This window comes from Ceratotherium simum, chromosome 8 (genome assembly GCF_057802395.1).
Source record: "Ceratotherium simum simum isolate JZ-2026a chromosome 8, ASM5780239v1, whole genome shotgun sequence".
Taxonomy (NCBI): Eukaryota; Metazoa; Chordata; class Mammalia; order Perissodactyla; family Rhinocerotidae; genus Ceratotherium; species Ceratotherium simum.
In genome coordinates, this window is record NC_141907.1 from 5,962,520 (window position 1) to 5,985,158 (window position 22,639).

At 49.1% G+C, this 22,639-nt stretch overlaps 1 protein-coding gene across 3 annotated transcripts in view; it reads left to right on the top strand.

The window, feature by feature from the left end:
• The window catches only part of CRMP1 (collapsin response mediator protein 1), a 72,945-nt gene that overhangs the window by 39,351 nt on the left and 10,955 nt on the right, over positions 1-22,639 (top strand). For 2 of the 3 annotated variants that reach the window (XM_087434900.1, XM_087434901.1), the window contains exons 5-12: positions 5,418-5,479; positions 8,092-8,172; positions 13,291-13,359; positions 14,572-14,692; positions 15,251-15,304; positions 16,063-16,219; positions 19,167-19,308; positions 20,005-20,175. In XM_087434900.1, coding sequence (XP_087291026.1) covers positions 5,418-5,479; positions 8,092-8,172; positions 13,291-13,359; positions 14,572-14,692; positions 15,251-15,304; positions 16,063-16,219; positions 19,167-19,308; positions 20,005-20,175 — 857 coding nt within the window. The remainder of the gene's footprint in view (positions 1-5,417; positions 5,480-8,091; positions 8,173-13,290; positions 13,360-14,571; positions 14,693-15,250; positions 15,305-16,062; positions 16,220-19,166; positions 19,309-20,004; positions 20,176-22,639) is intronic. The other variant, XM_004432260.3, reaches the window with a different exon arrangement.

Below are 22,639 nucleotides of genomic sequence, written 5' to 3' on the forward strand. Positions count from 1 at the left end.
GCTAGGCCATTATTTTGCATAGCTCAAGCTTCACCCTCTGGGCTCTTAGCCTGACCCTCAGAGATATAGTTCCTTTTCCATAAAAATGGCCCGTGTGGCAGCTGAGTAGTTTTCTCAGCCTTTTTCCTACCCATAGAAAGTTGGTCGTCCAGAGGCCCCATTTCATTTTCAACAATTTGTCTCTTTTACTCAGAGATGGTACAATTTTCTTAAAAACACTGTGGGTTTCCATTGTATCAGATTATAGTTCACTCCATTGGACGAATCTTTTTTTTTTTATTTTTTTTATTTTTCCCCCAAAGCCCCAGTAGATAGTTGTATGTCATAGCTGCACATCCTTCTAGTTGCTGTATGTGGGACGCGGCCTCAGCATGGCTGGAGAAGCAGTGGGTCGGTGCGCGCCCGGGATCCGAACCCGGGCCGCCAGTAGCGGAGTGCGCGCACTTAACCGCTAAGCCACGGGGCTGGCCCTGGACGAATCTTTTTTGAGACAAACTTCTCTCCACTTTAGGTGATTTTCAGTTTGTCGTATGACAACGCCTTTAAGATTCTTACAAGCCCTTTTGTCTAGCTTAGGAAGTCTTCTGGGTACCACCTTTTTCTGAGGTCTTATCAAAGACTCCTGTGTGCACCCTAGATTTAATCTTTACCCTGAGGCCATTTTTTTACCTTGAGAATTGTTCATAAACTGGCAGGAGTAGAGATGAGAAGCAGTGCTATCTGTCCACTAAATTCTACTTGCAAACTGAACAGTTCCTTCTTCCTCTCTGTCCCGGTTCCTCTTTTGTTTCCTCTTACAATGGTGGTGATGGTTGCACTTAAAGAAGCCCGTGGACACTCAGCACTCCTCATGGAAATCCCCTGCACCGGATTCACAAGTTCTCTGCGTACATTTTCCCCCAAGTGAGCACGGGTGGCCATTTCTCCAGTTGTTTTCCAGCCCCTAGTAGAGGCACCCTTTCCCACTGTCCACTAACGGTTTGTGTCCTGTTTTCCCACCTTGCTGACAGTTTTCTCAGCACTCTTCTGACCTCCACCCACCGCCCAGTCCCGCAGCCAGTGCCACATGTTTTAGGGTTTGGCTATTGCAGCCCCCGACCTCTAGGCACTAATTTCTGTATCAGTTAGTCTTTGCTTTGTAACAAACCACTCCAGAATCCAGTGGCTTAAAACAGCAACTGTTAAAACTACCATGAGATACTACCTTACACCCATTATGATGGCTGCTATCAAAAAAACAGAGAATAATAAGTGTTTGCCAGGATGTGGAAAAATCAGAACCCTTGTGCATTATTGGTGGGAATGTAAAGTGGTGCAGCTGCTATGGAAAACAGTATAGAGGTTCCTCCAAAATCTAAAAATAGAACTGCCATCTGATCCTGCAAGTCCACTTCTGGGTGTACACTCAAAAGAATTAAAAGCACAGACTTGAAAGATATTTATACACCAGGTTCATAGCAGCATTAGTCACAATAGCCATAAGGTAGAAACAGCCCACAAGTTCATTGATGGGTGAGCGGACGTACAAAATGTGATGTCTGTACAATGGAGGATTATTCAGCATTAAAAAGGAAGGAAATTCTGACACGTGCTACAACATGGATGAACCTTGAGGACATTATGCTAAGTGAAATAAGCCAGTCACAAAGGGACAAATACTGTATGATTCCACTTATATGAGGAGCCTAGAGTAGTTAGATTCATATAGGGAGACGGAAGAATGGTGGTTGCCAGGGGCTCAGAGGTGGGAGAATGAGGAATTGGGGTATAATGAGCACATAGTTTCAGTTTTGCAAGATGACGAAGTTCTGGAGATGGATGGTGGTGATGGTTGCACAACAATTTGAATGTGCTTAATGTCCCTGTACTGTATACTTAACAATGGTGAAGATGGCAAATTTTACCACAACTAATAAAAAACAGCAGTTGTTGATTTGCTCACAACTCTGTGGACAGGCACTTGGGTTTGGGCTCAGCTGGGCACTTCTGCTGTTCCCACCCTGGCTCCTTCATGCCTTGGGCCTCAGCTGGAATGGATGAGACAGCTAGGACGGCTCTTTCCGTGACCTGTTCCCCAGCAGGCTGTCGTGAGCTTCGTCCCATGGTGGCTCCAAGAGGGTGAGAGGGAAGCCACAAGCACTCGGAGGTCGAGGCTTGGAACCTTGTACGTGTCACTTCTGCTTCCTTCTGTTGGTCAGAGCAGGTCTCAAGACCAGTCCACCTTCCAGGAGCGGGGAAAAGCACTACCTCTTGATGGGGGTTGCTGCAAAAATTTTGCGAAACTTTAAAAAACTTAGCACCCTGTGTAATGTCTTCCTGGATCCTGTCTGTCTGTGAAATGATCTTATTTATTTGTTTGCTTGTTGATTATTCCCACGAGGATATAGACAGGGCTCCTTGCTACCTTGTTCACAGCTGTATCTCGAGCTTCTAGAATGGTGCTTGTGCATAGTGAGTACTCAGTAAATATTTGACAAGTGAGAAAATAAATGTTCCATGAGAAAGGGCTTCTGGGGTCTAATAAGTTTGGGAAATGCTCCTTGTTTATTCTCTTCTTGAATATTCTTAACACACATTATCAGGTTAAGATCTGTGAGAAGCTCTGCAGTGAAGAAACCTGCTTATTATTGATGAATCCATTTTCTCTTCATCCGATATGGATACCAACATCTTTGTGTTTGGTTGCAAAAATCAGAATCCTTCCAGTGCTTGGCCTAAGCTAAAGGAAGCAGATTTGCCTTAGTGATAGAGACATGTATCCAAGGATCCCGTGCCAGGGGGTCTTCCTCATGGTCATCTAAGTTTTCTCTTTGAGCCAGCTCTGCTCTCCCTTCTCATCCTTGACCTGCCTTCTTGACTTCTGACTTCCGTAGTCCCTGCGGTGGAATGCAACAGCCCCCACTTTGTCTGATGGACTTCTGTTCAGAGACCAGCCAGCTGTCCTTTGGTATCAGCTGGACTCAGTTCCTCCTCCTGGCTCAGCCTAGCATCAGTCACGTGCCCAACCTGGGACTAACCATCTGTGATCTGGGGCCCCATGGTATGAACATGGCTGCTTCCAAGGTTACCTGGTGGATAGGGAAGAGGGTGGTTGCTAGAGAACATAAGAAAGTTCTGAGAACTGGAGGGTATTATGAAGAGATTGACAACCCAATAGGTGTTCAATACAATCCTTTAGAACAGGTGTCCCGTGAAAGCTCCTTGGAGAAAAATGTGTGAATTTGGGAGGTTTTGTGAGTAGCAGGGCCTACTGTATTTCCCGAGGCTCTATTGCTAGAAGTAGAATGATCAGGCCAAAGATATGGAAACATTTATAGCTCTTGATATGTGTTGCTTAATTGGTTTTCTAAGCAGGTGCAAATTGGTTGTGCCAATTTTTACTGCCACTTACTATGTAAGAGGGACTCATTTTGATGCACATTCACTAGCAGTGGGCAACATATTTTAGTCAGCCATTTGTTTTTCTTTCTTCTTAAATCGTCTAAAAATACTGTTTGCCTTTGGTGTTTTTTCTTCTTTGCTTTTATTTTAATCTTTTTAACATAAGATAAAACAGATACAGAGAAATCACACAAATCAAAAATGTGGCTTTATGAATTATTATGAGCTTTCCCCTCTCAGGCAAGAAATAGGACTTTGCCAGCTGCCCAACAGACGCTCCATGGGCCTTGCTGCAGCCACAGCCCCCACCTCCCCCCAGAGTAACCACTGTCTGGTGTTTTTTAAATAAGAGTTTTTTTAAACCACTGTTAAATTTTTTGCAGGTATGTTTACCCTGTTGGTTGTTTGCTTTGTATTTTGAGTTTTTAAGAATTAACTTACAGAAGGTTTCCATTTATAACAAGTCAAATCTCTCACAATTTTTCATGATAGCTTCTAATCTGAGATAACTTTATTCCCAACCACCACACCCAGAGTCAGTTCTAGGGGTTATTTGTTAATTCTGCCATCTGTTTTCTAAATTATTATTTCCACTTTTATCTGTATTATTTCCTTCTAATTTCTGGTGAATTTCCGTTTACCTCTTTTAAAATTCCTCATCTTGGAACTTTTCTTGGTTGAACTCTTCTCCTCCCCCTTCAAAACTAATATAGCATTGAAGGCTGTGAATTTACCTCTCACTGTGGTTTTATTGTTTACCCATTGATATTTCTTCTGCCTACGTATATACTGAGTTTCTGTTTTTATATTTAAAAAAAGGTTTACCTTTATAAGGAATACAATATAAATATTAATCAATTGTTGTCCTGTTATTTTTAAGTCTACTTGATTAATGAGAAACTGATAATTTTATGTTAATCTCTGCATATTATTTTTCTTTTAATTTTTCTTGATCTTTTAGGAAAAGATCTTTTTGTTGCCAAGGTTTTCTACATAAGAAAAGATTTTTGGCTTGTCTTCACTATTGCTTAGTATAAAAGAAGGCTCAATCCCATTTAATGCTTTTGCCTTAAATTCTTCTTCTTCTTTGAACGTTTCCTGATTCCATCAACAAACATTAAATGCATTGCACATGTAATGAGTGTGCAAGATGAAATAACATATCCGATGTGGTCCTGTCCTCCAGCCGCATGAAGGTGAACTGGGGAGAAGTCCTCCCCGCACCTCCCCCGCGCCCCGCTGGTCTGCCATGCTGCGTGTTGAGGCCTGTCGTTTCAGCCTTTTTGAGTCCCCACCCCCTCCATCCCTGCAGCTCCCGCCCTGGCTCAGAGCCTCAGCACACCTGTCCCGTTTGCCTTCAGCATCCTCCTACCTGTCGCCGTTTCTCCGTGCTGTTCTGCACACCCATCCTCCACCCGGCTTCCAGAATAGTCCTTCTGAGTCAAAAAAGTCTGATCCTGTCACTCCCTTGCTTTACATGCTCTGCTAGATAGTGGTGATGGCTGCACAACATTGTGAATGCGCTAAATGCTACTGAATTGTGTGCTCTAAAATGGTTATGATGGTGAACTTTGTTATGTGTATTTTACCATGAATAAAAAAAATATAGAAGATTAAAAAAAGCACATACTCCCTTTGCTTCAGCCACAGGACACTTTCTAGTACCTGCACACCTAATGTCCCTTCATCTTCCTTACTGTCCGTGCCCCTGCGTACCCCTCCCTCTCAGCCCGGATGGTTCCCCTCCCCCTGCTCCTCCTCCTCCTCCCCCTCCTTCTCCTTCTCCTCTCTCTCCCCCATCTCCTCCTCCCCCTTCTCCTCCTCCTCCTTCAGATTCCTCTTACATGCGACCTTTCCCGGAAGCCCCCTTAGACCCTCCTCCACACCCCCAGGCTGGGTTAGGTTCCCCCACTGTGAATTCCCATGGCAGCCTTACCCTGGTGGTTACCACTCTGTACTGTGATCATCGACTTACTGGAAAGACATGTCTCTTTTTTCTTAGACACATTTTTCTGTTCTTTTTTATCTTGAAACAGGCGTCAATTCCTTCCAAGTCTACATGGCCTATAAGGACCTCTACCAAATGTCGGACAGCCAGGTAGGTCCTCCTGCATACCTCCTCTCCTCACCGGGCGGGAATAGGCCAGCTTCATCAGGCCAGGCAGCGCCGGGCCAGGGAGATGTCACAGCTGGCCGGGGACGGCTCTGGGTTCGAGTCCTGCTTCTGACACTAAATTGCCCTGTGGCCTGTGTCAGCCATTGCCCCTTCCTGGGCCTGCAGTCCTTTCTGGCTTCCAGAGTGGGGTGGAGGGGGCGATTCCCTGCAGGGTAGTTCCCAAACCCAGTGCATCCTTAGCGTCATCTAAGGAGCTCACTAAAGATACAGACTCTTCCATCCCATCACAGACGCTCGAGGGCAGGCCTCAGGGATTGCACGTCCCCAAAGCTCTGCAGTTACTCTGGGGCTCGAGCAAGGTCGGGAACCATTTCATTAGCTCTGGCCAGTGCTGTCCCTCAGGCCAATTGTAAGTCACCTTTTCCCTCCGTTGTCTCATCTATGTGACATAATCATCTCTCTGGCCTGCCACCTTCAAACAATTGTTATATGCATGAAATGCGCTAAGGAAGATGATGCTCTAAGTAGTGCAGGTGTAGGGGTTACTATTTATTGGACACCTGGCCTTCTTATACCACTAGGACTCCTTGTTTTGTTTTGTTATCATTGCCTTGCCTTCTGCTTGCTAAAAAGGTGGTTCAGTGTGGTGGTGAAGGGCATGGATGCTAGAGCCAGGCTGCTTGGCTGTAAGTCCTGGCCTTGCTGTGCAGCCTGGGGCAGCTTTCCTAACCTCTCTGTGCTTTAGGTTTGTAGGGGAGGGAGACATCTCTGGGTCCTTCTGGCTGGGTTACCAATTAAATTGACATGAGACAGAATAACAGGAGAAAATCAAACAAAGCTTTATAACGTGTATACATGGGAGAGACCCAGGAAAAACTGAGTAATGTGCCAAAATGGCAGAAGTTCTCATCTTAAATAGTATCGTCAGGTAAAGACAAAGGAGGATGTTGGGGGTGGGGGGAGTCAGTTATGGGAGATTACCAGAAAAGCACAGTAAACTAGAGTAAGGTATTAGGCAGATTTAAGTCCTCCCCTCCCGCACTGATAAGAGTTTCTAGAGATAAGGTCATCCCCTCTTCTTCCTGGTACAGTGAGGGAGATACCTTTCCAAATGGAGATTTCCCTTACAAATGTAAATGTCTCTTGCAAAGAGAAACTTCTACTTTTACTTGGTTTTCAGAGCTTTGATAAGAATGGGCTTAGCAAGGACCCTCCCAGTCTATCCATACCCAGAGTTATCTCTGGTGATGGCCTGTCCTGGGGACAGGCCTTCTATCTTAAATTCCTTTAGGTAGTTAGTGGGGCTGGGTGGGGAGGGTAGTGTCAAAGTTTCTTTCAGAGTCTTTTGCTCTTGAATATAATCAAGGTAAAGAGACATATTTTCAGGTGGCCAAGTCTGATCCCTCACAGCTTCATAATAGCACCTACCTTATAGCGGTTATCGGAGGATTAAATGATTTAATACAAGTAAAGCTCTAGGATAGGGCCTGGCACACAGTGGGTGTCATATGGGTGTCACTAAGCTGTTACTCATTGTTCCCATGGGGTGTCATGTGCTTCGGGAGGAGCACTCCATGTCTTGTCTTTCAAAATAAACACTTGAAGTTACAGAAAATAACTTACCCCAAGATGCCCTGGAGGCGTTTGATGCAATCCTCGAAAGGCGTTCAGATAGCCGGGAGTTGGTTCAGTTTCATGGAAAAAGTGGCCTGGGTCTCGCTGGCGTAATGGAGATTCTCACCTGTTTCATCCTAACCTCTGTTCCTCCAAAGCCTGGGTTGTGGGTGGACTCAAGCCGACTTTGGGTGTAGGTCCTCAGAAGGGCCTCATGCCTCCAACTGCCTCCCCCACTGCCATCTGCATCTGGAAACACACATCCCAGGGGTGTTGTCTTGCACACAAGGAGCACAAAGTTAAGATTTGAGAGCCCCTGGAGAAGGAACATGGTGGCTTTGGTCCTTACCAGATTCAAGTGTCTGATTGCAGATCCTTCACTGGTGGGAAGAGGGCATTGGACAGCAGGCAAAATGGCTAAATGAGGTGACGCTTGGCAGGGTATATGTTATCTGAGTATTAGAGTTATCAAAGAACATGCCCCCCACCCCACTGGGATCTATAACATGAGACGGGTTAAAATTTTTGTGAAGATGTACACATTTCCTAAGATATGTGGGTGGCACACTACAGGCTTCGCAGGTTTAGTTACACAATTTCAGTAAAACTGAAAATGGCTTCTCTGCACCAGTTGTCACCATCAACAACTCCAGGTGCTCCAATGGAGCAAGGCCAAGACGAGAGCAGAAGGCACGAGCAGGTGCCGGGATGGAGGGTATAATCGTGCCGGGTGGACTTGGACCAGTTCTGCCCCACCCCCAGCCCCTTGCTTTTGGATCTGGAGGGCGTCAGTCAAGGGAAGGTCCTTTCCAAGGCTTACTAGTTGAGCAGTGCATTCCATTGATATGGACGGAGCGGCCATGCTGCATCTGCATTGGCCAGCAGGTGGATGACTATGTGTGCGAGCAGAAGAGCAGTCTTTGCAAATGCTCATTCTGTGATATTTTTATCTCACCCAATCCCTGTTTATCCCTCCTTAGCTCTATGAAGCCTTCACCTTCCTTAAGGGGCTGGGAGCTGTGATCTTGGTCCACGCAGAAAATGGAGATTTGATAGCTCAGGTGAGTGGTGTGAATGTCCACCCCTTCCACCTCAGTCTGCTTCTCCTTATTGTGAAGGGATGATAAAGGAAGCTTGATTAGTAAGGTGACCAGGCAGTGAAGGGTCAAGCTAAGAACTGGATGGCATAGCAGACACTCTAGGTGTGGGTGTCTGCCGTGCCATCACACCTGCCCCGTGAACCTCAAGAGGCTTGCATGAGGGACAAATGAGGGTCTGAATGAAAATGCTTTGTAGACCTGGGGGATACCAGAGGCAATGCACATGGAAGCTGGTGTTGCTTGTCCTTGCGGGACAAGGGAGTGGGGATAATGGACAGAGCCCAGCCCTGGGGTAGATGTTCCAGCCCCAGCCTCTTCTATTTCCCAACATTGTGACCTTGGGCAAGGAACTCTATCCCGTGAAGGCTCTCGTTCTTCATCCAGAAACACCTACCTGGAAGTGTTGTGAGGATTAAATGATATCATGTATGTGAAGTTCAGTGTCTGACACATAATAGGTTCTAGCCATGCAAAAGTTTTGGATAGAGTGAGACGTGAACTCATTTTGATCATTCTGGCCATGGGGTAGAGAATTTGACAGGAAAAGAATAAAGTCAGGGTGACCAGCTAGGTTTACTCCAGTGATCCTCATAGGAAATGAAGAGAGGAGATAGAAAACGGAGATGGAAGAGGCGAGAGTATGGTGGGGAAGGAGCACAGTCTGCGGGACTCATTGATGGATCGAGTGGGGGAAGAGGAGGAAGAAGTCAAGGATGGCTGCTTCATCTCTGGTGTGGAGGCATGGGTTGATCACGATGCCACAAATCAAGATCAGGCATATAGGAGAAGATGGGGATGCATCCAATGAAAGTAGTTGATGCCAGGCATGACACTAAGGACTTTATATATTGCTGTTCACAACTACTCCATGACGTGGATAAATTATCCCCATTTTATAGATCGAGAAACTGGAGCTCGGATAGCGGTAACTTGCCCACTGTTACATGGGGCAGCAGAGCTGACATGTTAATGCAGTTCCGTCTGGTTCCAGAGCCCAGTGGAATTGCAGCGTGTTGGTTAAGTGCGTGAGATCTGAAGCTTCACTATTAAGGTTCAACTGTTGGCTTTACTTCCTGTTATTCGTGTCCTTAACAGTTCTTTTGTAAAATTGATATTCTTTGAAATTCAAAGGAAAAAACAAACAGTGCCTCAGTTCCATCAGGCAGCAAGATTCTGTTCACTGGTAGCAAGTCACTAAGTCCAGCCCACATCTGAAAAGAAGGGATGATACAAGGGTATGAATGCCAGGAAGTGAGGATCACTGGGAGCTTCATCAGAGAGTGTCTGCCAGTCTGTCTTCTGGACCCCAATGATTGATGTCCATCTCACATGCAGAACACATTCATCCCTTCCAAGGTCCTCCCAACTCTCATCTCATTATAGCATGAAAGGCTGGAATCATCTAAATCAGGTCTAGGTGTGGATGAGGCTCCTTGAGTGTAGTTCCTACGATCTGTGGGTCTGTGAAGTTAATGAGGCAAGTTATCTGCCCTCTGCACACTCAGCACACAATATACAATGGTGGGGTGGACATTCCTATTCAAAAAGGGAAAATAGAAGGCATCAGTCATTGGTCCATAGCCGTTATGAACTCCAGTTGGGCAAGTGTTGCAGTTCTGTGATTAGTTTTTGAAGCCTGAGAATAATTCTCCACGGCTCTTGGCTCCACATTCTGAGCTCTTGGTTCCATCCTCTGAGTCATCCATCCTTTTTCATGAAAGGTAGCACGTGCCTGCAGCTGAGTAATTTTCTCAGCCTGCCCAGAATTTGGAGGTCCAGCTGCCTCCCTTCATTTTGTATGTCTTTGTCCCCTTCCGTCCAGTGTTTTGCTCAAGTAATTCTCCCAAAACCTTTGTGGGCCTCCTGTGAATCTCATTGGGGTTCACTCCATTAGACAAAAGACCTCCACAGATACCTTCCAGATAAGCCCTCCTCTACCCTGGTCAGACAGCTGAGGGACATGCCCTTGAGGCCCTATTGTTTGATTGAGAGGCTCTATGGAGACACCTTCAGTCTCTTTAGAGGGCCTTTTTTTGGGGACTGAATACTACTTGGAGATACCACTCTGTCTTTCTGAGTTCTTAACAAAAGGTGTTGGAGTCACAGCCTTTGTTTTATCACTAGATTACTGCTCATCTCACAAGGGCCTGGATTAGAGATTTGCTCAGAGCCATTTCTTACTTTTACTATCTTTTGCTCTTTGGAGAGGCTAAGAATTTTCAAAACCATCATGTCCTGGTTCCTTTTTCTTTAACATTCCTTCCCGCGATTATTTCTCCCCTCTCACATTTTACTATCGACAGCAAGAAGAAACCAGGCGGGACCTCCAGGAGTTTGCTGGGAAACCTCCTTAGCTAGATCCACTAGTGCGTTGGGGCTGCATTCTGCTTTGCACGTAACTACAGACGACAGCGTCTCTAAGCTTTCTGCTGCTACATGACAGGCTCCAGCTTCCGAGAACACGTTCTTCTTTCCTTTTGAGCTTTCAAAATCCATATTTCTACCAACAGTCTTTTCAAGGCTATTCTAGGCTTTCTGCAACATGGTCCTTGAAATTCTCCCAGCCTCCATTCACTACTTGGTTCAAAAGCTGCTCCCACGTTTTCAGGTAATTGTTCTGGTAACACCCTACTTCTGGGTAGCATGATCTGTGTTAGTTATCTGTGGCTGCACAACAAATTACCCCAAAACGTAGCATCTTAAAACGATAAACATTTATTCTCTCCTGTCCTGCAGGTCAGGAGTGCAGGTGTGGCGTAGCTGGGCCCTCAGGCTCGGAGTCTCTCGCAGGCTGCCGTGAAGGTGTCCGGCAGGATGCAGGCATCTCAAGGCTGGACGGGAGCAGGGTTCCCTTCCAACCTCACTCAGGCGCTTGCTTTCAGAATTCAGTTCCTTGCAAGCTATCAGACTGCTGGCCTCTGTTCTTTGCTGGCTGTTGGCCAGAGGCCCCCTGGGTTCCTTGCCGTGCGGGCAGCTACAGCAGGCCGCTAGCTTCCTTCAAGTGAACAGGTGAGAGAGCAAGAGACGGTGAGCCAGGTGGAAGCCAGAGTCTGTTTGTAACCTAATCTCAGAAGCGACATCTCCTCTCTTTTGTTGTGTTCAGCTCATTAGGAGTGGGGTGCTGGGGCCAGCCCACATGCAAGGGGAGGGGATGACACAAGGCCATGAAAACCAGGAGGCGGGCTCATTGGAGCCTCTTAGAAGTTGCCTACCACGCATATCTTAATTTTTCCTGGTTTTGAACTTCATAAAAATGGAACCATCCAATATGTACTCTTTTATTTCTGGCTTCTTTTGCTCAATACTAGGTCTCTGAGGTTCCTCCCTGTTGTTACATGAAGCAATAGTTTTTCCTTTTTCATTGCAGTGTAGAATTCCACTGCAGAGTGTGTCACAATTTATTCTCCAATTGGTGGATATTTTGGATACTTTCAAATTTGGGACTATTGTGTATAAAGCTTCTGTGAACATTCTTGTTCAGTCTTTTGTTAAACCTGTGTTGGCATTTCTGTTAGCATATACTGAGGAGTGGAATTGCTGGAGGTGGACATGCACGTGCTCAGCTTTAGCAGTTACTGCTGAACGGTCTTCCAGAGTGTCCCCCCTCACACTCCCCCCTGCGATGCAGGAGAGACCAGTTCTTAAGCTTCCATCAGGGCCCTCTTAGCTTTCCTCACTGCCAAGCTTTCTCAGTTCCAATAAATCTTTTACTTGTTGTGCATCTGCCTTACGGCTTCCAACATTTTGTGTCTGTTGTCTTCTCTGCATTCTCTTGGTTCTCATGTATTTTTTCTGTCATTTTAGTGGGATTTTAAAACGGAGCAAAAATAATGCGTGTGCTCAGCCCACGATCTTGAACTAGAAACTCCATCTGGTCTTTTTGTGATCTGTGTTTTCCTCCCATTGTGTCATCTTTCATCCTCCTTCCGTCCTGTCTTCCCCTCTGCTTCCTCCCTGCCTTCCTTCCTTCCGACAGAAGTAGTCTCTGACATTTAAACAACCTTGCATAGGGATCTCTCCATATCATAAAATCTTTTTATAAACAGTTTACAAAAATGCTTTGTAAACACCATCTTCAATAGCTGAAATTATCCCATCGTTTACTTAAATCCACCCCAGCTGTTAGACCTTGAGACTGTTTCCAGTTTATGTTCCTATAATAAACTTAAGCTTCACAACCATAGATGCGCAGTGGACACGGTGATGTTTCTTCATGGTTGACAGGGCCCGGGGCTCACGGTAGGGATGTTTCCAAGAACAATGATGCAGAAACTGTGGAAGTTAAAATTAGCAGCACAGCTGACATCTGGGCCATGTAAAAAAATTATTTTTGAGATATTAAAGTATTCCTAGGATGAGAAAACCTTGGAGCAAATGGATTTGAATCTGGGCTGTTAGCTCAGGGGACCATTTCAAGGTTATATGGTAAGCTTGAGGTAGAGGGTTCCTGCTAGAAAGACAGATGCCAGCGAGAGGAAACTATAGTAGAGGTGATGAGAGCTGGCTGCCCGCTAATGACCTCTACTGTCCACAGGTATTGTGCCAGCGTTTTACACATGCTGCCTCGTTGATTCACTCTAGTAACTCCGGGGTGCAGGCGCTGTTGTTCCCAATGTAAAGAAGAGAGGGCTGAGGCTCAGAGAGCTTGGCCACCTCGTCCAGAGTCACGAGATGGTCAGTTCTGGAGCTGGAGTCCCAGTGTAGGGCTCGTTGATTCCCACATCCATGCAATACCCGAACACCACCTTTCTTCCCAAAGGAGAGCCCTGCAGCAGAGGCTCGGAGGTTGGGAGGGTGGTCGGTGGTCTTTGAGGCTCGTTTCTTATCACCCTGCTTCCTCTCACTGGTCCCGGGGGATTGAAGGAGAGCAGGCGTGGACGGAGATATCCGGGATTGCGAGGGCGGGGCGGACAGGTGTGGCGGGGGGAGCAGAGAAGCGCTGGATCACCCCAGCCCAAGCTAGACCTGTGCAAACCACTCACCCTCCGGGCCTCAGCTGCCCCGTCTGTCTAACGAGGGCGTGGGAAGAGCGGCCTCTGCCAGCTCTGACATTCTGTAATCATTGTTCTGGTCTCGTAGGAACAAAAGCGGATCTTGGAGATGGGCATCACAGGTCCTGAGGGCCATGCTCTGAGCAGACCTGAAGAGGTAAAGGACCCTCCACTGGGTGTGACGGCCATGGCTGAGAGCTCACCCGATGCTGTTCCAGCTGGAACAGCCCAGCCAGAGCCCCTGTCTCCATCCCAGCCCCCTACATGGGCATGCCGGCACATGTGGCCTTCCCTGGGGTCTGCTCTCTAACTTGGGAGCCCTGGAGGCTGCAGGTCAATCAGAGGGGCGGGGGAAAGGCTTTGCCTCTCCCGGGGCCCAGGAGCTTCACACCAAGGCCCCATACACGCTTGGGTGTCCAAACTGGATAAGGATCCTTACTGAGGACTTTGCTATTTGATGATAGGGAAGCGGAGCCACAGGTCCCGGGCCTAGTGCCTATACACGTGCCCCTGCACGCTGCCCACTGTGTTCTAAGACTTGAAAGTGAATTCCCCTGGGAGTGGCGGAGTTTGTGTGTGTGAGAATGTGTGTGCGTGACAGTGTGTTAGTGTGCACAAGTGTGTATGTGAGTGTGTGTGAGGGGCATAGAGGGAGGCAAGCAGATTGGGCGTGGAACAGATGGGCACCCTAGAAGCCGTTCTCTGAGTTGAGGCTCTTTCCTGATGTCTTCATCAAATCATCAACAGTCTTCCTGGACCTGCGCTCTGGGCCTGGCCCTGTGCTGGACTCTGGGGACACGACACATGAGTAGCTAAGCTCCTAATCCTGAGGGGCCCTTGACTTAGCCCAGTGCTCTGCACGTGAGCTCCACGGCCCACAGGCCGTGTCCTGGTCCCTGGTGAGATCAGGACAGACCCGGAGACGGCGTTCACAAACCTCTGTAGCACGTGGACGTTGCTGCTGTGTCCAGGCATGTGACCAGTGGGTTCACCCGGAGAGCAGATCGGGGACACTTCCAGGTGCAGTGGGACTCACATAGCGTGTGGCATGCAACTCGGGCTGCGTACCAGTCACGAGCAGCGGGACCATGTCTGGGGCATCACCAGACTGGAAATTAAAAAGAAAACAATACAAAACATAGCTGGTCCTTTTGTTCGAGAAGCACTGGTCTGGAGGGGCAGAGAGCAAACCAAACAGCAAGCAGTTTCACGTGGTTATTGAGTGAACAAACGAAGGAATAGATTTCCCCCTGACCACATTTAATTAAGGAAAATTGAAGGATGCTGGTTCAGGGAGAGCCCTGGGAACTTGGAGTGGGTGGTGCCCCGTCCCTCCCTCCCGTGACCCGTGTATTTGCCATGTCCCCAGCTGGAGGCCGAGGCGGTGTTCCGGGCAATCACCATCGCCGGCCGGATCAACTGCCCCGTGTACATCACCAAGGTGATGAGCAAGAGCGCGGCCGACATCATCACCCTGGCCAGGAAGAGAGGTACGCAGCCCAGCACCCGGCCTCCTGCGGGGCAGCTGGGTCCTGAGGAAGGGGTGTCCAGCAGGTTCTAGTTCACTGACGGGGCCCCTGCCCAGGACAGAGACACCCTGCCCGTTGCCGGCAGCCTGAGCCTCCTGGGCCTCCAGCACACGTTGAAAAGGGAGATGGGATGGCGGGCGGAACACAAGATGTGCAGTCAGGTTTAGGTTTGACTCCTGGGGTGCCATGTGCCCACTATGTGACCTCAGGTAAGTCTTGTCTGAGCCTCAGTTTCCTCATTTGCAGTTAGAGTAAGACCTTGTCTTGTGGGGTCAGTTGGGAACACGCATTTTAAAGAACTTTGCAAGCATTCAAGTTCTCTCCTGGGGTTTTCACATCAGGTTAGTGATGGAGCCGGGGCTGCGTCAGCTCTTGGGTCCTGCCCCCCTCTTTCTGGGTCTGCCCAGCAGCATGGCCTTGGGCAAATTCGGCAGTGCTGTCGGCCCACATCCCCTTGGTATTTGTCTCTGTGTGTGAAGATTCTTACTGGAGACTGCCCGTGGGCTTTTATTCTGGCAGAAGCACATCTGGCCCCTCCCTGGAAGACAAGCTGGAATGCTTGGGAAGCAGCGGGTCAGTGGATGCACAGCCCGGCTCCCTCGCCCCGGGGGTGGGACGGCTCTGCGGCGCCTTCCACAGTCTCCCAGAGGTCCCAGCTGCACTGAGCTGCAGGTGCCCGTAGCGATAACTCCCCTTTTCTTGCCTGCTTTCTCTCCTTATGTCACTTCCTCAGTCCCCAGCCGGTGTGTCCAGAGTCACCTCCCACATATAACACTTGAACTCGCTTCCTTATTTGAAGATCTGCTTCTGGTGGAACCCAGACTAAGACACAAATCACGTCTCTGTGCCTCAGTTTACACAGCTGTAAAAGGAGATAATGGTTGTGTCCAAATACTAACAGCAATAACAATCCAGAGCTTGCTGAGTGGGGCGGCTGGGTGCTGAGTACAGTCATGAGCCGCATAATGACGTTTCGGTCAATGACGGACCGCATAGACGACGGTGGTCCCATGAGATTGGTACCGCATAGCCTAGGTGTATAGTGGGCTACACCTTCTAGGTTTGTGTAAGTGCACTCTGATGTGCGCACAACAATGAAATCGCCTAACGACATTTCTCAGAACATGTCTCTGTCGTTAAGCGGTGCATGGCTGTACCCGCTGGCCGGGGTCTCCGGGATGCGTGTGGTGAAGCCCGGGAGAAGGATAGACGACTTATTGCCTTTGGCCAGCCTCATTCTCTGGCCTCCAAGATCCTCTACTTTTGTGCAGCAGCATCTCCCACGGGAGACCCCTCGCTCTTAACCTCGCGTGTTTGGGTCTGCCGCCCAGGGCCCCTCGTGTTTGGAGAGCCCATTGCTGCCAGCCTGGGGACGGATGGCACCCATTACTGGAGCAAGAACTGGGCCAAGGCGGCGGCCTTCGTGACCTCCCCTCCCCTGAGCCCGGACCCCACCACACCCGACTACTTGACCTCGCTGCTGGCCTGGTGAGAGCTGGGAGGGCGGGGGCCTTTGGGGCAGAGGGCCGAGGGGCGGGAACCTGGGGCTGGTTTGGATGCACTTGTGGAGGCCTTGGGCTGGAGGCTCTGGGGTGCAAAGCTCCAGACTGTTTACACTGGCCTTCGGGGGCCTGAGGGTCTGTTTTATTCAGTGACTGTCCCGTCCATGTTTCTGGACCACCTCCTGTTCAGTCAGCACCTGTTTAAGCACCTCCTCTGTGCCAGGCACCGTGGTGTGTTGGGAGGCAACCAGGATTAGGAATGAGAGACCAGGATTCAAACCCCGCCTCAGCCACTAACTAGCTGTGTCACCCTGGGCACGTCACATACCCTGTAATGTCTCTGCCTTGGTTTACTCAAAGTGGGGAGAATACAGTACCCACCGCAGAGCCGGTTATGAGACGGTGTAGGTGAAAGGCCTGGAATTCAGGGTTCACTATGCTGCGTACACACAGTAGCAGCACAGCTACCGTAGTCCCTTCCTGCTGTGAGCCAGCACAAGGGAAGAATGCGTCAGGCCACAAGAGACGGCTACGGGGTGAGGTGTGAGGCTGCTCTGGAAGCAGAGATGCACGCTCAGGACCGGGAGACGTGCAGAAGGCTTCCTGGAGGAGGTGACCTCAGGGCTGGAGCTAGTGGATGAGTAGGAGTTTACCTGATGGGCGAGGATAAGACAGGGTTTCTAATCAGAAGGAACTGTGGGGGTGGTGTGTACCCACCATGGAGATCTCTGTCCCCCAAATAATGCAGAAACCCTTGACTTGCACATCCAAGGGCTTACTTACTGTGTGTAGCCTGATGTCTGGCAGGCAGCCCCAAGACCAAAACGCACTCCCACTCTTCCTCCACAAAGCTGCTGCCCCACAGTCACGCCCATCTCAGGGTGGCAGGACACGGACCAGATTCCATGGACCGGAATATGACCGCTTCTCGCCCCCCGGGCCATGACCATCCCGGCTCAAGCAGCCATCATCTCTCACTTCCGGACAGGCCTTTCATTTCCACACTGCCCCTTCCACACCCCACTGCGTCACAGTCTGTTCCCAGCAGCCACCCAGATATTTTAAAACCTAAATCAGACCAAGCCACCCCTCTGCCCAGAGACGTCCAGGGGTCTCTCCTCTCAAAGGGAAACACAGGTAAGTCCCTGCAAAGTCCTGCAAGGCTGAACCTGCTCTGGCCGTCCTCTCCCCTCGGCTCCCTCAGTCCAGCCCACTGGCCTCATGCTAAGTGCACACCAGGCAGGACAGTGCCACAGGGGCTTTGCACTTACTGTGCCCCTGCCTCACACTCTCTTTTCTTGGACATCGTGTTGTTTGCTCCTTTGCTGCCTTCAGATCTTTGCTGGAAGATTCCTTCTCAATGAGAGATTTCTGCACACCCTCTTTAAAATGGCGGCCCCGTCTTCCCCAGTGCTCCTCACCCCTCCTCACTTGATTTTAATCCCCACAGTCATTTGACATACCATATGTCCCCAACTCCCCAGTCCTCACTAGAATGTCAGCTCATGAGCACAGGAATTTTGTCTCTTTCTGTTCATAGATGCATCCCCATGGCCTAAAATCATGCCAGGCAGGAAGTCTGCAGCACACCTTTGTTGAATAAATGAGTGAATATCACGTGTAAATATATTTCCGTACATCTAGATGATCATTAATGTGCCCCAGGGCTCCAAATTGGAGGATGGCCTCTGCCTACGCTGATAATCACAAAATAACGCTTCCCTCGTTCACTGACTCAGATGCCCAGTTCAGGGCTTGCAGTGGAGCCACAGGGCATTTTCTCTCAAAAGCTAGAGGGATGAAAAAGCAAGCCCAGTGGACTTGTGTCACTTTGCTACAAGCAATGATTAGCATTTTGTCCTGCCAGCACAGCACGCAGACACCGGCCAGCTCCTACAGCAACAGCCTGACAGTAAGACGACAAATGTCAGGGCACTTATGTTACCCCCTTGTGAACTTGCAGAGGCATGAGGCCAGGGGCGTGGGCGTCCTTCCAGTGTGAACGTCCCTGACTCTGTGAGATACGCGGGCACATGCTGGATGGAGATGTGTATTTTACTCACTCAATTATATATTCATTTATCCATCCATCCATTCATTTATTGGCTGCACTCAAATTATTTTTCTTCTCTTTTTTTAAACATTGAGATAAAATCCACAATGCACTCAATTTTAAAGAGAAGAGGTAGAGAACCGGGGAGAGAGAAGGATGGGAGTTAGCATCTTTGGTGCCTGCGGTGCTAGGTGAGCCCAGGAATTAGCTCATTTGGTCCTCATGATGATCCTGGGTGGAAGGTTCCACTCTCCTCCATTTTACACATGAAGAAAAGAGGAGCGACTTGCCCAGCTGGGAGGTGGCAGAGCCAGGATTTAAAAGCCAGCCTGTTGGATTTGCAGAGCTGGATCGCGTCAGAGCAGGGCTGTTCAGGGATTTAGTGAGATGCATGGAAGCAGTCACCCTGTTGGCCTCCAGCACCCTCTCCTCTCCCAGCTCCTTTCTCAACATGGAGAGCACCCCCGCCCACAGCATCCTGGGGCACCCCGAGCTCTCCAGGCGGGGAAAGAACAGACCCAGCTGTCCCAGGATCAGAGCATTTTAGTGTAGGGTAGCCCGGTCCCTCTTCTGGTCGGATCCCCTGTCTTCCAGGTGAGGAAGAGGAGCCCACCTGAGGAGCCTTACCCAGACCAGCCTGGAGCATGCACTAACATAGAACCTTCTCCCGATGCCCAGGGCTCTTTCTAGTTTTCAACAAGACACCAAGGGCCAAAGGGCCTTCTGATGTCACTCACTAATGCCCATGATGTGCCCCCAAATCCTCAACAGAATCTCTCTGGGGTTTTGGGTTCGCAGCCTGCATTGGATGTCTGAAGTTGAGGTTTACCCTTCAGCGTGAATTCAGGACTGAACGCCACCTTGTTTTTATCCTTGCTAGTGGAGACCTGCAGGTCACGGGCAGCGGCCACTGTCCCTACAGCACTGCTCAGAAGGCAGTGGGCAAGGATAACTTCACTCTGATCCCTGAGGGCATCAATGGGATCGAGGAGCGGATGACCGTCGTCTGGGACAAGGCAGTGGTAAGGCGGCACCCTGTCTCTCCCCACAAGAACATTCCAGAATCACCCCACCTGGCCAGTCAAAAGCCAGTGTGTCATGCACTGCTTGTGATTGAATCTCCTTCCTTTCTTACTTCGAGGCAGAAGCAGAATGCACCAGGAGGGCACACGAGGACACGCGTGACTCTTAAGCGAATAGCACTAGTCCTGTGGCATTCTCTGCGATTGCAAATGTGACAGCTGTCCCTTACTCTTTAAGGATGAAAAATGTGTTGTTTTGTTTTTAACTACATTTTTGTTCCTATAAAGATGACTATGGAAACTGTGTGTGTGTGTGTGTGTGTGTGTGTGTGTGTGTGGTTGGGGTTGGGGGTTGAGAGTGGGTACAGAGGATCCTGTGGCATAAGGAAGCCCCAGGTCCCACTCTGATCACTGACTTGAAACCAAATGTTTTTATTTTCTATTAACTTGGGCCCAATGAAACTGACAAGATGCCACAGTGGCCGTCATGCGAAGGTCAACGTACCTCTGAGCAGTTAATTCAGTTTCCTCTCTGATGAGGCCAAGCTTCAGGGGCTCTTTCAGGAAGGTCTGTTTTCAGCTGGGAGAGGAGAAAATTCCAGACTCCTCACAAGGACTCCAGTGGCAGTTTACATGTCTGCCCTTCTCCCGGCCTTATTATGGGATGCTCTTCTCACTGATGGATCTTGCCTTCAGGCCACCGGCAAAATGGATGAGAACCAGTTTGTCGCTGTCACCAGCACCAATGCAGCCAAGATCTTTAACCTGTACCCCAGAAAAGGGCGGATTGCCGTGGGCTCGGACGCCGACGTGGTCATCTGGGACCCCGACAAGGTGAAGACCATAACAGCCAAGAGTCACAAGTCGGTAAGTCCTGGTTTATCCGTGACTTTCCTGGTTTGGGTAAGCAGTTCTTGCTTTGCAATCATTTTAGAGGCCTCTGGTTAAAAATGATTTATGACGTTTCCAATCAGGATGTGGTCTGATATCTGGACAACAGTCATTCACATTTCTCCTCCACTTGGAGAGACTGGGTCTGCGCAGGCTCTGCCAAGCTGCTGTTATGCTCTTGGCGTGCGTCTCTCTCTCCTCTCAGCGGCTCCTGCCCACAGATGTGTGCGTTCTCCGGCTCAGAGAGGGAAAGTATTAGGTCCAAGATTCTTTCTCCACTTTACTTATGAAGCTGGAAAGGGTTTGATCTGACATGTCAGAATCCTCCTATCATTTCGTGGTGCACTGCTGACAGTCAGCAGAGGCAAGTGTGCTGTCTTTGAGCACGCCCCAAGGGTGCACACTCTCCCGTATTCCGGGCCCCAGGCCTGTGGTTGTGGGCTGTCTCTGTGCTTTGTATCTTACATGCCCTTGATTTCTTCACTCATCCAGCAAACCTAAGGATGCAGAGAGACATAAGACATCTTTCCCTCACTATGTGCTTGCCTCAAACCCACTCTGCGTGACCAGCAGTGATCTTGGGTCCAGATTAACATCCACACCCGCAAGACCACACTCACAGGAGGCCACAGCCTGGCCCCTGGCTCACTAAAGTCTGTTAGAGGACACAACCTGGGAGGCAGAGTGTGTGAACACAGCACCGCCCTGTGATGGGATTCCTCATGCCCCCATGGGTGCCATTTCCCAGCCCACCCAGGGATCACTCGCTGGTGAGGGGTGAGACAACATGTGTGGGGACAGGACCTCAAGCACAAGGAAATCTCATAAGAAAGTGACAAGAACCCCTCGTAGCAGCTCATGAGTGTGGCCCCCAGGTCCCCACTCGGTCACAAGAGACACGGCATGGGCACACAGGGGTCTTGTCCAGCTCACCAACCAGTGGTCATGCTTACAATAACCAGTGCTCCCTGGTGACATGCTGGCTTCCCTCACCCCCATCCCTGGGGACAGGGTCAGGAGGAAACAAGCCTGAGGTCGCCTCCCCTGGAGAAGGGTGTACGCCATTCTCCACACTCACTGCCCAGCAGGCACACGAGTCCATTTTAATGCCATTCCATTTTAATTTTAATTTAGTTACCACGACTGCAGTGATATATGTGCACACGGCCTGGGGTCTGGGAACGCAGGAGAGGCACCTGCTCCCTCGTGGTGTCGGGGAAGGTGTCCTGGTGAGAGAACATTTGTGAGACGGAGTGTGCCACCACCGCCATGCAGCTCTGGGGCTGCCCCTGGGCTCATGAGGCGATCACAGTCCAGAGAGGAGGGTGAAGCCTGGACCAGCTATTAAAGGGCCTCGGGCCGAGGACCCAAAGGGAGACTGGGCAGTGGGAAGGAGGCTGAGCCAGGCACACGCAGACCGCTTATCTCCTATTATTTCAGGGCATGATCAGTGGATGTGCGGGTTCTATGCTCAGGAGCGGGGATTCCAGTTATTTTCATAATCCAGCCAAATACTATTTTGTAGTTAACTCTGTGCTTAGCATTTTCCATACATCATCTCACTTAATACAATAATCTTCTACGTTAGGTATATTGTTATTAATAAATAAGAAAACAGAGAGAGAGAGAAGTGTGTAACTGCCCTGTGGCTGCCATAACGAAGTACCACAAACTAGGGGCTTAAAACAGCAGAAATTTATTGCCTCACAGTTCTGGAGGCCGGAAGTCTAAATCAAGTGTCGCGAGAGCCACACTCCCCCGAAGGCTCTCAGGGACAATCGTTTCATGCCTTTCTCCCAGCTTCTGGTGTCACCGGTCATCCTTGACAGTCCTGGGCTTGTAGATGCATCACGCAATCTCTGGCCTTCTCCCTGTGTCCTCCCCTCTTCTTAGAAGGACACCAGACGTCGGATTCAGGGCTCACTCTACTCCAGTAACCTCATCTTGACTAATTACATCTGCAATGACCCTATTTCCAAATAAGGTCACATTCTGAAGTGTGGGGGTTAAGGCTTCAACATACTTTTTTGGGGACATAATTCAACCCATAATAAGAAGTCATGTGCCTGAGGTTACCCACATGGGAAGTGATTGTTTCAGGTTGGTTAAACTTGGGGAAGCATCCCCTCTATCTGCCAGAACTGGACTCTTTTCACAGTGACAAGAGGACAGTGCCGGATGCCATGAGACAGTTTGGCCAAAGGATTTTTGTCTGTTCCATTTCCCCTGTCCAAAGCAATGCCACTCACATAGTGCAGGAAACTAATGTTTTTCAGAACATGGATTGAAAAATGCTGTATTAGGGATTATTTTTTTAAGTTGTAAAGATATTACTTTTAACAATTAAAAAGAGATCATTTCTTATATATTGATCAGTGATTAAAATTTTTTTTTTCTTTGTGAGGAAGATCGGCCCTGGGCTAACATCTGCCAATCCTCC